General features: G+C 40.4%; 1 protein-coding gene across 1 annotated transcript in view; it reads right to left on the bottom strand.

Moving 5' to 3' along the window:
• Positions 1-6229, bottom strand: part of LOC140522511 (vomeronasal type-2 receptor 26-like) — a 38509-nt gene extending 32280 nt beyond the window's left edge. The window contains 2 exon segments of the mRNA XM_072637931.1: positions 3198-3293; positions 6212-6229. Coding sequence (XP_072494032.1) covers positions 3198-3293; positions 6212-6229 — 114 coding nt within the window.
• Positions 6230-15656: the final 9427 nt, after the last annotated feature.

Genomic DNA, 15656 nt, shown 5'->3' with positions numbered 1-15656 from the left:
TATTTTTTTGGGTCTCCTTTAGCAAAATGTTGACTCATTTTTCATGATTATCATGCATCACTCTTATTTCTCTTCCCAATTTTTCCTCTCCTTCTCTTACTTAATTTTCAAAATCCTTTTTGAACTCTTTGATGGACTGAGACGTATTCTTATTTTTCTTAGAAGCTTTGGATGTAGGAGCTTTGACTTTGTTGTCTTCTGCTTGTATGTTTTGGTCTTTCTTGTCACCAAAATAAGTTTCTAGAGTCAGAGTTTTTCTACTGTTTTTGCTCATTTCCCTAGCCAATTCCTTAACTTTTTAACTCTTGGTTAAGATAATATTCTGCTTGCAATGTGGAGGATATACTGTTCCAAACTTCAGGGAGTTTGTGCAATTGTTTTCATAGATACTTCTTGGGACCTGTATGTTTTGATTTCTGCCAAGTTGATACTATCTAAGAAATGGTGTTTACTCCTCTGTTGGCTTTACTCTGGTCTGTGAGTGATCCCAAGCACTCTCTTCTGCTCTGGAACTGTGAGGAGCATTCCATCTCCACTGCTGCCACAAACTCTGCTATGTTAGTGTTCCTGCTTCTTCCAGGATTGCCACCCAAGACTGCCACTCAGATCTGCAATCCAGATCCGAGTGTGGGCAAAAGAAGCCTTAGTACCAGAAAGGAGACCCCTTTAATCTCCTTCTGATCAGTTGTTCAGTCCCCTTAATGTCTATTGGCTGAGAGCTCTGACAGCAGCTGTTGCTGTCATCATCACCATTGCTACTGTCGCTGCTGCTGTTGCTCTGGGGCTGTGCTGGGGCCAAGCATGACCTATGTTCCTCTCTCACCCCAGGTCTGACTGACCTTTCCTACTGACCTTGTAAGTTCTTTTAGGTGTTTATGGGTTGAGGAGTTTGGAAACCACTGCAGCTGTCAGTAATTCCTTTGCCTCAAGGCCTTCTCCTGGTTTGCTGGGGTCCAGTCCCTGCTAGCCAGTGCTGGGCTGTGCTCCTCTCTCATACTGGTGCAACTGACTTTCTCTGTTGACCTTCTAGCTAGAAATTTGTTCTATTCTGTCATTTTGTGGGTTTTGCTACTCTAGAATTTGTTTCAAGTAATTTTTGCAAGTATTCAGAGGCGTATGGGGGAGATGTCAAGCAAGTCCCTACCTTTCCTTCCCCATCTTGACTCTGATGCCCTCTTTTTTGTTTCTTTCTCACTCTGTCCTTTTCTTACTGGCAGAGAGCCATAATCTACAAGAATGCATTAAAAAATGACTTTAATCAAGATTCTGCCACCCACTAAAGAAGAAGGAGAACATGGTGGAAAGAACACTTTTCTCGAAAACAGACCATTTCCAGTCCAGGTTCCTTTATTTATCAACTGCCTATCCTTGGAAAACTCATTTCCCCTCTGTGGACTACAGAGGTCTAATGCTACAAAATGAGACTAAGACAAAGAACAATGGTTGCCTATTCTTTGTAAGATACAAAGGTGCCTCAATGGGTAGAGCATCAGGCCTAGAGTCAAGAAGACCTAAGTTCATACTGGACACAATTAGTAAGCTGTGTTGCCCTGGACAAGTAACCTCACTCTGCCTCAGTTTCCCTACCTGTAAAAATAGCTGGAGAAAGAGATTATAAAACACTCTAGTATTTTTTCAAGAAAACTTGAAATAGGGTCATGAAGTCTTAAACACAATGAGCATTCTTAGCGAGGAAGGGACACTGGAGATTCATTCAGTGTGGGGAAATGGAAAGAATCCAGATTTGAAGAAATTGGGCATGTGTTTAATTACAGTTCTGTGATATATGTGACTCTATGGTTCTCCCTGAAAAAAGAAGAGCTTCAATCAGTAGATCTCTAAGATTCCTCTCAATTTGAATTCTTATCACCAAGCCTTTATTTATTATAGATAAAAGCTTGGTGATTGGCTGATGGACCCTAGATTTATAAGGTTCTTCAGATCTACTGAAGCATAAAGAGGTGGTGATCTGCTCTGTGATTTCCATAACTCTCCTCATTTTTCATAAAGTCTTGTTCTTGGAAACTTTCTACTAAACTTTCCCTTTTACTGGTGTTTCATGTTTACAGTTAAAAAGGAGAAACTCAGATATGGAGGCTTGGTGAGCTTTTTCACACCATTCATTTCTTAGAGAATATTTCTCACTTCTTGTTTTCATGCAAGAAACCCTGGAAGTGCCCACTAAAGCTTCTATTCCTCAGAGAATCTTTGGGTCAAATGCAGAGAATGAAGACGAGACAATAGCAGGAAATAATGTTTATTAAACTGACCCCAGAGTTAATTGTCTCAGACGCTCACTCACCATGCCTCTTATCATTGTGTGTGGTTTTGTTTTCATCTCCATAATATGATAGGATTTGTTGAGTTTTGTGTAATATGTGTCTTTATACCCATGTCACCCTTAAGATAAAAAGATGGAGGAAACATGACAAGGGAAGAAATGTGGTATTGGGAATATGAGATGTGGCTGAGCAGAAGGAGTTGGGCTGAGGTGCAGCAAGGCTGGGATGGAGGTAGGAGCCAAAGAAGGAAGGGAGGCTTCTTCAATGAGGGTGAAAACCAACCAGGCCACCCCTGGGCCATTAGAAGAAGGGTTGAGTGATAGAGAGCTCTCTACCCTCCAAGCTTTCAAAGCCCAGCAGCTATGGAGAATCTCCTCCCTCTTCATCCCCCCCACCCCATCCATCTAAACAGGATTGAAAAAACCTAATGTATTTTTCCCTATCTCCATGTCTGAACATAACTTGGAAGCCAGATTCTTCTTTTATAAAGGAGTTTGCTCCCCTTGCCTACTGGCATGTTGCTACCTATATCAGAGAGTGCATGTGAGGGTGGCTGGGAGTGGTTTTGTATTTCAGAGACAATCTCTTTAGGACTCTGCAGATCTGGCCCTGGGCAGGTAAAAGAACCTCTGGTCAGGTCAGCTATGTGGTGCAGTGGATAGAGCATCATAATTGGAGTCAGGAGGACCTGAGTTCAAATCAGATCTCAGACACTAGATGTGTGAGTGAGCAAATCACTGAACCCCAGATTCACACACATACACACACACACACACACACACACACACACACACACACACACATAAGCATGCAAAAGAATCCCAAACTTCCCTGGGTCCTATCAGGTCCCAGGTTATTTTGCTAGAGGTTAAATAAGTGTCAAACGGAATGCTAGCACTTATACCTGGTGCTTACTTCATTTTCCCCTACAACAATGAGCTGACTGCTGTCCCTGGTGCTTCTTGGAGCTGGGATGTGCATGTCCCAGAGGCCAAACTCCACACCTTCTACCTGAAGGGATGGGAAGGTTAGGAGGAGCTACAGAAAGCCTGGTTCCAAATTGGCCCTACGGGGCAGAATCAGAGACCTGTAGTCTCCAGCCCTTTCTATTTAGAGCCAAAGAGAGGAAAGCAGAGACTCCCTTGTGCTCTAGCGCAACCCCTGGGGTTATTCTAGAAAAGGGTTGGTGTTAAGAGGTCATTCCAAAGACTGCTAAAGAGAAGAATGAGAACACAGATGCTCTGAGACTGGAGTAGTTTAATCAATTAAGCAATCTGTCAAGAAACATTTATTAATCCCTTACTATGTGTCAGACACTGGGTAGGACGGCTGTGAAAAAAATGTGAGACATTGTGAGGAACAGCACTATTCACAAGAGGTTGAAAGAGTTTCAAAAGCAGGTCAGTCTCAGGAAATGAGAGCAGGATGATGTCTGCTTAAAATGCAGAAGAACTGAGTTCCAGAAAGTTCTATGAGACAAGGGATCCAATTGACTAGTAATCAGGTGTCTGGAACAGCAGTAGATTCAGCGCTGGAATAAGGGAAGGACCTGGGTCAGGACCCACTTTCTTTTGATTTCTCTGAGGAAAAGAGAAATAGGCATAATTTCTTTGATCTTCAGGTGAGGATATATGGCAGGATCAATGAACTAGACAATGACTTTAACAGCCTGGTGAATAAGGTGAGTCTGTGTGGATTTATGTCTGAAAGAAGACTAAGCAGCCTCTCTGAGTATCCTCAGAGAAGAAAGGCCAACACTTGGTGTCTTGAGCTGTCTTCCTGCCTGGGGTCATCCCTGGAGAGGGATGAGGTAGATCAGATACAAGAGTATAGATAATGGATCCCAGGATTTTGGTGGAGAATCACTGATACCACTTCTCCCAGTAATGGTAGCTGAAGAACATTCCTTGTCACCCACTTTGCTCTCCTTCATCTTTATGGAAGGGACTGTGCCGTAGAGGAAAGAACATTTCTTTGGAATCAAAGATTCAGTCCCAGCTGTGCTACTTCGTACTTGTGTGACCTTGAGCTAGTCACTTTTGTTCTTTGGACATCAGTTTCCTTATCTGCAGAGTAAGGGCGAGTGGACTTGATGTAATTTAATTGTCCCTCTTCATTCTAAATCCATGCATCTTCCTACCTTCCTCTGCCCTTCTATGACCCTGACCCTCCAAATCCTGCACAGTATATGACACTTAGGGAAGCTGAGGACAACGGTGATCCATTGAAGGTTCTGCTGATGCTCTCCAGTGCCAGCACTGAAAGAATTAGTGATCTGTTTCTGTATTAGGAAAGATGTGAGAAAATGTCCATACCCAAGACTGAGGCTGCTCTTTTATCAAACACTTTCAGGAAAATTTAATCATTTTCTTGTCTTTAGTTGAGAAATACCCATTCTAAGAAAGTGCCATCCATGAAAAGGGGAAGCTCATGGTTCAAATGCCATGATGGGTATGGCTTCCTGGGAACTTGTCCCCATCAACATCGGAGCCCTGAATCACCAGCCCTTCTTTTGGGGTTTCAGCAGTTGTGACTTCTTGCATGCAGGGAGAGAAAGGCATCAGGACAGTGACCTGCAAAGTCAACGAGCCAACCCCATAAGTCCCTGGCTAGAAGGCCTGTGGAGGCTGGCCCTGGCAGTCAACTGCAGGTGATGCTGACCCTAGCCCCAGACCTAGCCCCAGCTTCTCAACACAAGCTCTTCGTCAGCCTGCCATCACCTCCTCCCCATTCCTCCCTCCCTGGTCCCTTGCTTTTTCCCTTTGGAGCCACAGGAGGACTCTTCCTCTTCTTCCCTTCTCCTCCACGGTGATGTTGTACCTTCTTCATTAAAAAAGAGATGATGGGTTGTGGTGACAGGAAAGCATCAATATGACTAGCAGATGCCAGCTGCTTAGCACACACCTGCCAGTTAGTCTCCCACTCTGGGCAACAGGTTATAATGCCCAGGGTGTAGGAGGTACAGAGACCAATGAACCAGGAGGGCCTATATCCCAGAAAAGGTAGGCCTTCCTCAGATGCTCTCTCTGAACATTACATAGCTACCTTAATGTCCAGTCTGGGCCCTCTGCCTGGATCTCATAGGGAAAGGTCCATGGAACTATGGGTGCCATGTAGCATCAGGTACTTACCTCATCCTGGTTACATTAGGTCACATGACACTCAAATCCTGAAAAGGAAATGGCAATGGTGTATTCCAAGAAAGTGAAGACCAGCAGGGGCTCACTTATACCCTAGAGAGACACCAGTACTCATAATTGGGGGTGAGGGTGGGAGGAATTAAGTACTAAAGAAAAAAAAGAAACAGGAAACAGTGAGAGGCAGGCAATTTAGTGAGAAGGAAGGAAAGTTACCAAAGGTTAGCCACGGCCAGGAATGGAAAGGGGACCAAGGCTTCTGTCCTAGTTTTAGCTCTCCCAGACTACATGACCTGTGGTAACATGCTGGATGTCTAGCTTTTTTTCATTTTTTAATCTATAAATCATGACAATTGTGGTGATCATGACATAGAGGATAGAGAGCTAGACCTGGAACCAGGGAAAGTTGGGTTCAGGTACATCCTCAAGCACAGAAAAGAAAATCACTTAAGCCTCAGTGATTCCAAGTAACTCTCCAAGACCAGACATGGTGGAGTAATTGCCAACTTGTGTTGGTACAAGTAGCTGCCTCAGCACTAGGCCCCTTTACCCAGGTCACTGCACTTCCTGAGCTAAGACAATCCTGCTTGCTCCACCCTGCATCCTCAGATATCTGAGGATACCATAGGAATGCCATCAGACAAAGGGTGAAACTGTGTACAGGGATGTGACTGTAATGGACAAAGCTGTTGGGTTTTTTTTTTTGGATAGTGTCCTACCAGAAACAATCTCAACCCCAGGTATATTTGTGTACTCTCACACTCACGCACTCTGAGACACTTACACTCTTACCTGCACATGAGCACTCATACTCATATGTAGAAACACACACACACCCACATATACACACATATCATTAGTAACAGGCCCCAAGACCCGGCTCACCAGGAAGGAGTTCTGACCATCCTGGACCTGGTGAGATCCGTGGTCCAAGAATGCCTCCTCTCCATTAGATCTGTCCTTCACTGATACATGAAATGACCTTAGGAACAAAAGCTGCTACAATGGAAACAATATCAGATCTGGAGAAGGAAGATCTGAATTCAAATTTGGGCTCTCTGCCTTTTATTATATTCCTTCTGGGACCTTGAGTAAGTTATTTTCCCAAGTCCGCCACTGCCCAAGTCCCCCACTGAGCTCCGGGCTCCTGGTTTGTAAAAGAGGCTTAGCTGACAAGGCTTTTAAGGCCTGATTTGGAGCTGGAAGGTTTCCCAAAATTGGGAAGCTCAGTGAGTGCTGGGATGCCCATGTGGTGCAGTGAAAGGGACCTCGAATTTGGGGCCATGAGACTCACTGTCCAAACTCAGCTCTACCCTTTGTGGCCCCTCTGTGGCCTGGCTTTCTTCTTCATCTCTAAAATGGGGGTTTTGATCTGAAGACTGAGTTCTCTACCAGCTCTAAACCTATGACCTTGTAATCCATCTCTGGGTCTCAGGTAACCCATCCTTAGGGGAGACCACAGATGCTAAACCAAGAGTCCATGAGCTTATTTTTCAACTATTCTAGTAAACATTCAAATGGAATAATTTCTTCTACTATCTTTTCTACATTGTTTTGTGAATTAAACAATATGGAAGCTTCCCCTCAAGAAGGGAGCATGCCCAAAAGGTCTAGGACACACAGATACTCAAAAAGTTAAGGACCTTGGTCTTGATGATCTCAAGCTCCCTTTTAGCTTTAAATCTAGGATCCTCCAAGGGCAGCTAAGGTGGTAAAGCAGACAGAGCTTCATGACTAGAGTCAGGAATTTCTGAGTTCAAATTGGGCTTTTTGTACACTAGTTGTGTGACACTAGGCAAGTCATTTATTTTCTGTTTGCCTCAGTTTCCTCATCTGTAAAATGAGGATGATGCTAGTACCTACTTCACAGAACAGTTATGAAAATCAAATGAGATCCTATTTATAAAGTATGTATTAGCAAAGTGCCTGGCCCAGAATAAGTGATATAAAAATATTAGCTATCATTCTTCTCTACCCTTCAGTTTATCCATTTGGAAAATGTGGAAGCTGAACAAGATGATCTCTAAGCCCCTTCTCTGTTCTTAGTCTATGTTCCAATGAAGTTTTTATGGGGCTGGAGTAAGAGATGGGAGAATGCTGAGGACAAAGTCCATGGTATTAGAAGACTCTAAACCTTATCCTCAAAATATTAAGTTACCAGAAAAAACGTGGACCTTCCAAAGGTAAAGACTTCCAAGGTGCCCAAATGAACCTGTGTGCCCATTCCCAAAGGTGTCAGAGTCCCCCAAGCAGCCAAAAGAGAAGGTCATAGTCTCCTATGAAGTTCTTATTCCCACCCTGCTCAGGGAATATTCACAAATAAGATTGAGAAGCCCACAGGATAAACATCAGACTCAGTGTCATAAAGTTGATAGAAGGAATACGTATTGCCTAAATTGCCCAGAAGAAAATAGATCCAAATCCCTGAGACAAGGACACTGACAATGCTCAGCCCTAGGCTGGTCTCGACCTGAAGAGAAAGATTCAAAAATGTTCAGAGAACCTGTTATTAACCCACCTTGTTATCAGAGTTGCCAGATGCACAGATGTGTGAGCCAGAGGGACAAAACTGGACGTAACTAGACTCCCACCCTAAGTGGGCTTCTTCCTCCCTGTGGAACAACTCCAAGGCCCTTGCCTTGGGGTTGGACTAAATGCTCTTCCAAATCAAAATTCTGTGAAATTAATCATGTGATTCAGCAAGAGGAAGAAGACAAAGAACAGGGCCCAAAGAGGAAGGAAGGTGACTGAGAGACCCGAGATCCCATGCTGTCTTTGCATGAACTGTCAGTCCCCTGGGCCTCAATTGCACTTCCCCATCCCTGCTATCTCTTGGAATGCTGAATTTCCCTCAAGGCTTCAGCTCAAGTATTATGTGCTACATGAAGCTTTTCTTGATTCCACTGCTGCCAATGCCTCCCATCACCCAAAGCCCCTTGTCTCTTTCTGGCCATGTATCTGAGTAGATAGAGATTTGTGTGTGTTATATTTGTATATGTACTTAGCTATCATGAATATATAGATAAAACATGAATGCCATATTAATTGGAATAGCCAAACACATATTTGTATACAGAGACTCCCCTCACAGCTTGAATTCTTTTCTTTATATAAACTCCACTATATAGCTCAGTGCCTAGTGCTTAATCTGTGCTTAAAAATCCTTGTTGATTTATGAATTTGTATATTTCCATAGTCATAACAGGATGTCATAAGAGTCTTTGGATTGATTATTGCCCAAGATTTCTTAAGTGGTAAGGAGCAGAGCCTGAATTTAAATCAAGGTCTAAAAAAATTGATGTAAAGTAAAGAGAAACTTTATAGTAAACAATCACAATTTTCCCTTCCAAATCAATGACCTAAGACTTCCAGTTCTGAAGTGTGGTTGTTATCAGAAAAATTATTTTAGGTTTGTAAAGAACTATTATTTGTTATAAAGACAGTGATTTTCTTCTATTACAAAGAATGTGATAGTCTCTCAATATAAGACTATAGTAAGACTACATTTGGTTTATGATGCTATTTTCTGGGCCAAAAATGAAAATGCTGCAAAACTTTGAAGAGGAAGTGCAAAAGGGAAGATCTTTGAGAGAGGTCATTAAATCAACGTCACTTACAAATATGTTTGAATGAATCAGAGTGTTTTAAAAATGCCCAGGGGAAACATGGTAACTGTCATCACGGACCAAAACCTACGGAATTTGAGGACATTTTTTGTGTATGCTTAGCTCTCCAGGTCACAACTAAGAGAGATGGCTAGACAAACTTATACTTTATGTAAAGAAACATGATTAAAATTATGTAGGCATGGAATGGGTTTCCTAGGGATATCCTGGTACTCCTCAATGGAGGTTTTACACTTCAGGGCCAAAGACTCCTCATTATATATGTTGTAGATAGTAAACTTTGTGACCAAGGTTCAGGTTTTCATAGAACTGCCAGAACGCTATTTGACAACATTGGTTTGTGTTCGTTCCCATATCACTCCTCTGTTCTCAACACAAAGAAGACCATCAGATACTCATTGACTCTAACAGTAATTAAGAGGGGTAGCCAGTTGGTGCAATGGATAGAGGACCAAGCGTATAGTCAGAAGTACCTGATTTCCAATCTACTTTCATACACTTCACACTTATTAGCTGTATGACCCTGGGCAAGTCACTTAACTCTGATTGCCTCACAAAAATCAAACCAAAAAGGCTGAATAAGAACTCTCTTATTGAGTTCTAAAGCCTTTCAGTTCCTGGCTTCATCTCTCTTTGTAAACTTATTGCAAAGTACTCCTTCTCAACTTATCAACTTTGAATCTCAACTGATTTTTTTGCTGCACCTCATACCTGAAAACGCAACTCCTTTTATGACATCTTTTCATAGGCAGTTTCCATCTTGAGAAGATGCTCCCACATGTAACTGGAAATTCAAAATTTTTGCTTACTTCACAATTGACCTTGAGTATCTGTTGTTAAAGTTTACCTTGAGCTTTCCTGTAATAATAATGAAATCCCAGAAATTTCATTGTGTTTATTTTTGATACACAGTTAGCTTTATTTGTGTGTTTGTGCATAGGTGGTTACCCACCAATCAAATTTAAGTATTTTAATACAAAGGATTTTACGGAAATACAAAGAATTTTAAATTTCTTTTCATCTTACAACAAAGAATAATGATCAGTACATAAAAGGTTATAGAATACATGAATGAGCAAAACCCCGAAGAACGAACCAATAGCTCTTTTCCACTGTGGAAAGACTGTGATTCCATTACTTTGCAAATAGAGTCAATGATTTCTATTTGAGCCTTGCCTAACCCTAATTCCAGATTATCTGCTTTTTAAAATATTCTTCAGATATTAGTCAAAAGATGTTAATAATAATTCCTCAAAAATTAGAATGGAGCAAATGGATGCTAATCACCCTATGAGAAATCAAGAAATTATAAAACAGAACCAAAAGAATGAAAAAACTGAAAGGAAATATGAAATATCTCATTGGAAAAACAACTGATCTGGAAAATAGTTCTGGGAAAGAGAATTTAAAAATTTTTGGACTACCTGAAAGCCATGATCAAAAAAAGACCCTAGATATCATCTTTCCAGAAACTATCAAGGAAAACTTTCCTGATATTCTAGAACCAGAGGGTAAAATAGAATTTGAAAGAATCCATCCATTACCTCCTGAAAGATATCCCCAAAAGAAAACTCACAGGAATAATTTAGCCAAATTCCAGAGTACTCAGTTCAAGAAGAAAATACTGCAAGTAGCCAAAAAGAAACAATTCAAATATTGTAGAACCACAATCAAGACATATGTAGACAGAGATCAAAGGGTGAGTTGAATATGAAGGGATATCTAAAAAATTAAAATAAGGGGTGAGAAAGGATTGGACTGGGAAAAGAAGAAAGGGAGAGATAGAATTATCTCCCATAAAACAGGAAGAAAAAGTTCCTTCAGTGGAGTGGAAGAGGAGGGGAAGTGAGAGAAAATGAGTGAATTTTACTGAGATTGGAACTGACTTAAGGCGGGAAGAACATACACAATCCACAATACTTGAATTGTTTTTCTTTTTTTTAAACTTTTAAACTTTTATTTATTTTCAGTGTTCTACAGTCACTACCATATAACTTAGATTTTTTTTCCCTCCCTACCCCTACCTTCTCCCCTTCCTTGCCCCTCCCTCCCTGAGACAGCATACAATTTTATATAGGTTCTACACATACATTCCTGTTATATACATTTTCACCATAGTCATGTTGTACTGAAGACTTAAAATGAATGGGAGAAATCATATAACAAACCAAAAAGTAATAGAAAAGAAAATGATCTGCTATGTCCTGCGATTGAGTTCTATAGTTCTTTCTCTGGATGTGGAAGGCATTTTGGCTTAAAAGACCATTGGGAAATTTTTAAGACTTTGCCTTGCAATGAAGTTCTAAATCTACCAGAAGAAATCCTTGCACCCTGTGGTTGTTGCTGTGTACAAAGTTCTCCTGGTTTTGCTCCTTTTGCTCAGCATCAGATTATCTGTCTTTCAAGGCCTCTCTGAAGTCATCCTGTTCATCATTTCTTATAGTGCAATTGTATTCCATTACATCCATATACCACAATTTATTCAACCATTCCCCAGTTGATGGGCACCCCTTTGATTTCCAGTTTTTGAGCACCACAAAAGTGCTGCTATAAATATTTTGTACATGTAGAACCCTTACCCATTTTTGTGATCTCTTGGGGACACAGTATAAGAAAAGTTATTGCTGGGTCAAAAGGTATGCCCATTTTTGTAGCCCTTTGGGCATAATTACAAATTGCTCTTGATAACGGTTGGATCAGCTCACAACTCCACCAACAATGAATTAGTGTTCCAACTCTCAGATGTCTTCTCCAACATTTATCATCTTCCTGTTTTGTCATGTTAGCCAATCTGATAGGTGTGATGTGGTATCTCAGAGTTGTTTTGATTTGCATCTCTCTAATCAATAGTGATTTAGAGCATTTTTAAATATGATTATAGATAGCTTTAATTTCTTCCTCTAAAAACTGCCTGTTCATATCATTTGATGACTTATCAAATGGGAATGACTTGCCTACATTTGACTCAGTTCTCTACATATTTTAGAAATGAGGCCTTTATCACAGACACTACTTGCAAAAATTCTTTGCCAGTTTTCTACTTCCCTCCTAATCTTGATTGCATTGGGTTTGTTTATGCAAAAACTTTTCAATTTAATGTAATCAAAATTATCCATTTTTCTCTTCATAATACTTTTTATCTCTTGTTCAGTCAAAAATTCTTTCCTTCTCCATAAATCTGATAAATACAGTATTCCTTCCTCCACTAATTTGTTTGTAGCACCAATCTTTATCCTCAGATCATGTACCCATTTGGCCTTTATTCTTGTGTACAGTGTCAGACATTGGTCTATGCCTAGTTTCTACCACACTGTTAGCCAGTTTTCTCAATAATTCTTCTTGAACAGTGAGTTCTTATTCCCAAAACTGGGGTCCTTGGGTTTATCAAACAGTAGACCGCTATATTCATTGCCCAGTGCATCTTGAATACCTAGACTATTCTGCTTGTCTACCCTTATGTATCTTAGTCAGTACCAATAATTGATAATTGCTGCTTTACAATACAATTTGAGATCTGGTAGAGCTAGGTCACCTTCGCTAGCATTCCTTCTTATTAGTTCCTTTGATATTCTGGACCTTTTGTTCTTCCAGATGAATTTTGATATTATTTTGATTTTGATATTGATATTATTTCTTCCAGCTCTAGAAAATAATGAGCTGATAATTTGATTGGCATGGCACTAAATAAGTAAATAATTTACATAGAATTTTCATATATATATGTATATATACATACACACACACACACACACACACACACACACACACACATATATATATATATATATATACAGAGAGCACAGGGTGAGTTGAATAAGAAGGGACGATATCAAAAAAATAAAAGTAAGGGGTCTCCCTACATTGAGAGGAGAAAGGGATAAATGGAATGGGCAAATTATCTCTCAAAAAAGAGGCAAGAAAAAGCTTTTTCAATGGAGGAGAAAAGGGAGGATGTGAGGGAAAAAGGTGAAGCTTACTTCACATTTAACTTAAGGAGGTAATATGATCACTCAATTTGGTATGAAAATCTATCTTTCACTACAGGAAAATGGGGGAGAAGGGGTCAAGTAGGGTGGAGGGGATGATAGAAGGGAGGGCAAATGGGAGGAGGGAGTAATTAGAAGTAAACACTTTTGGAAGGGACAAGGTCAAAAGAGAGAATAGAATAAATGAGGGGCAGAATAGGATGGACGGAAATATAGTTAGTCTTATACAACATGACTACTTTGGAAGTCTTTTGCAAAGCTACACATATATAGCTTATATTGAATTGCTTGCCTTCTCAGTGGGGAGGAGTGGGGAGGAAGGAAGGGAGAGAAGTTGCAACTCAAAGTTTAAGGAGCAAATATTGAGAATTGTTTTTGCATAGAACTGGGAAATAAGAAATATAAATAATAGGGTATAGAAATCTATCTTGTCCTACAAGAAACGAGAGAAGATGGGAATAAGGAAGGGAGGGGTGTGATAGAAGGGAGGGCATATTGAGGGAAGGGGTAATCAATGTAAGGTGTTGTTGGTTGGGGGAGGGTAAAGAAGGGGAGAAAATTTACAACTCAAAATTCTGTGGAAATGAATGTTGAAAACTAAAAATAAATACATTAAAAAAAAAAGAATTCCAGCTGGTACACACAACCTGGACATTTGTAAGAATATATTTAATATATATATATATATATATATATATATATATACATATATATATATATATATATATATATATATATATATATATATATATATATATATATATATATATATATATATATATATATATATATATATATATATATATATATATATACCTGTTATGTTTTCAGGCAAAATGGGAACAAAAATGGTGCAGGATTCCTTCCCCCTCCACACCCATCCCCACCCTCCCCACCCTCATCAGCCTTATCAAAGCACTTTCATCCAAGTACAAACCTGGAGCACTCCAAAGGCAATTCGAATTTTACAAGAAGTGTCAGATGGCCGTGGAGTAATGTGTGTTTCAGAAATCTAATGTCCTAAGAAGAAAAGTGATAAATGGCAAGCTTGATCCATCTCACTTCAGGAAATTTAAATTTTTTTAATTTAAATCTTTTGAAACAGCAGTCATGATAAATATTGTTGCCCATTTAGTTTCCTTTTCAAGAGGTATGGGTACCTACGACTGGTAGTAACCAAGAGTATTTTGGGGATGGTTTTGATACCTGTATGTATAAATGGAGGAGGGTGGGAGGCATATTAAAAAAGAGGGAGATGGATTTCTGTTTAAAGCACCTCCTGTGTGGTACACATAACAGACATTTAGATGTCGGTTCACAGTCTTTGTTCTGACAAGCCATGAGATTAAGTTGTACGTGAAAAAATAAAGCAAGTGGGCATATGGATAGGTAATGCTGAGAGATGAAAGTTCATCTTCAAATGTAAATAAAATGTGGAACATGTGCTCAAAAAAAAAAAAAGGAAGAATGCTCGAGTGCACTATGGATTTATTGCAGAAGACCCCCTCCTGTTCTTCAGTCTTTGAGGGGTCCCCATACCTCTCACACCAAATCACAGCCACTGTCGAGATGTGGCTTTCCTTGACAGCAAGCAGTTGTCAGGCCCCAAGGCACTTTCAGAAAGTTTCCCCCTCTTAGGCCTTCTAGAAGAAAAAGTCATCTGGGTAATGCTCCTTCGGGGCCGCTAGGTGGGAGGAGTGGACAGGGAATGCCTGACCTGGAGTCCAGAAGACTCAGCCTAGGTTCCAATCTGGCGTCAGACCCTGCTCAGCTCCCAGAGCTATGTTCACTTCCTTAACCCTCTAGGCCTGAATTTCGCTAGCTGCAAAATGAGTCTGAGAATCTTGACTTACTGATAATCATTTAATATCAATTTAATATAACCTTCACAAGGGCCAGAGCCTGAAATCAGCCAACCAGAAGAAGAGCCCGCACTTCACAGCTTCCTCATTCTCTGAGTTAATTCAGAGAATAACCCTTTCCTAAGTCAACAAAGCCAGATGGGGCTGACTTAGCATTCTTGAGGAGACCACTGTTTTTTTAAAATTTATTTATTTAACTTTTAACATTCATTTTCACAAAATTTTGGGGTTTCAAATTTTCTCCAATTTCTCCCCTCCCCCCACCCCAAAACGCTGAGCATTCTAATTGCCCCTGTCACCAATATGCCCTCTCTTCTAACAACCCTCCCTTCCCTTGTCCCCATCTTCTCTTTTGTCCTGTAGGACCAGATAACTTTCTATACCCCATTACCTGTATTTCTTATTTCCTAGTAGCAAGAACAATACTCGACAGTTGTTCCTAAAACTTTGACTTCCAACTTCTCTTCATCCCTCCCTCCCCACCCATTCCCTTTGGGAAGGCAAGCAATTCAATATAGGTCATATCTCTGTAGTCATGTTGTGTAAGACTAAGTATATTTCCCTCCATCCTATCCTGCCTCCCATTGCTTCTATTTTCTCTTTGGGTCCTGTCTCTTCCCAAGAGTGTTGACTTCAAATTGCTCCCTCCTCCCACTGCCCTCCCTTCCATCATCCTCCCCCACCCTGCTTATCCCCTTCTCCCCCACTTTCCTGTACTGTAAGGTAGATTGTCATACCAAAATGAGTGTGCATTTTATTCCTT

This window comes from Notamacropus eugenii, chromosome 2 (assembly GCF_028372415.1).
Source record: "Notamacropus eugenii isolate mMacEug1 chromosome 2, mMacEug1.pri_v2, whole genome shotgun sequence".
Lineage (NCBI taxonomy): Eukaryota > Metazoa > Chordata > Mammalia > Diprotodontia > Macropodidae > Notamacropus > Notamacropus eugenii.
Note: the sequence above shows the minus strand (reverse complement) of the source record. Positions and strands in the feature narration are given on the sequence as shown.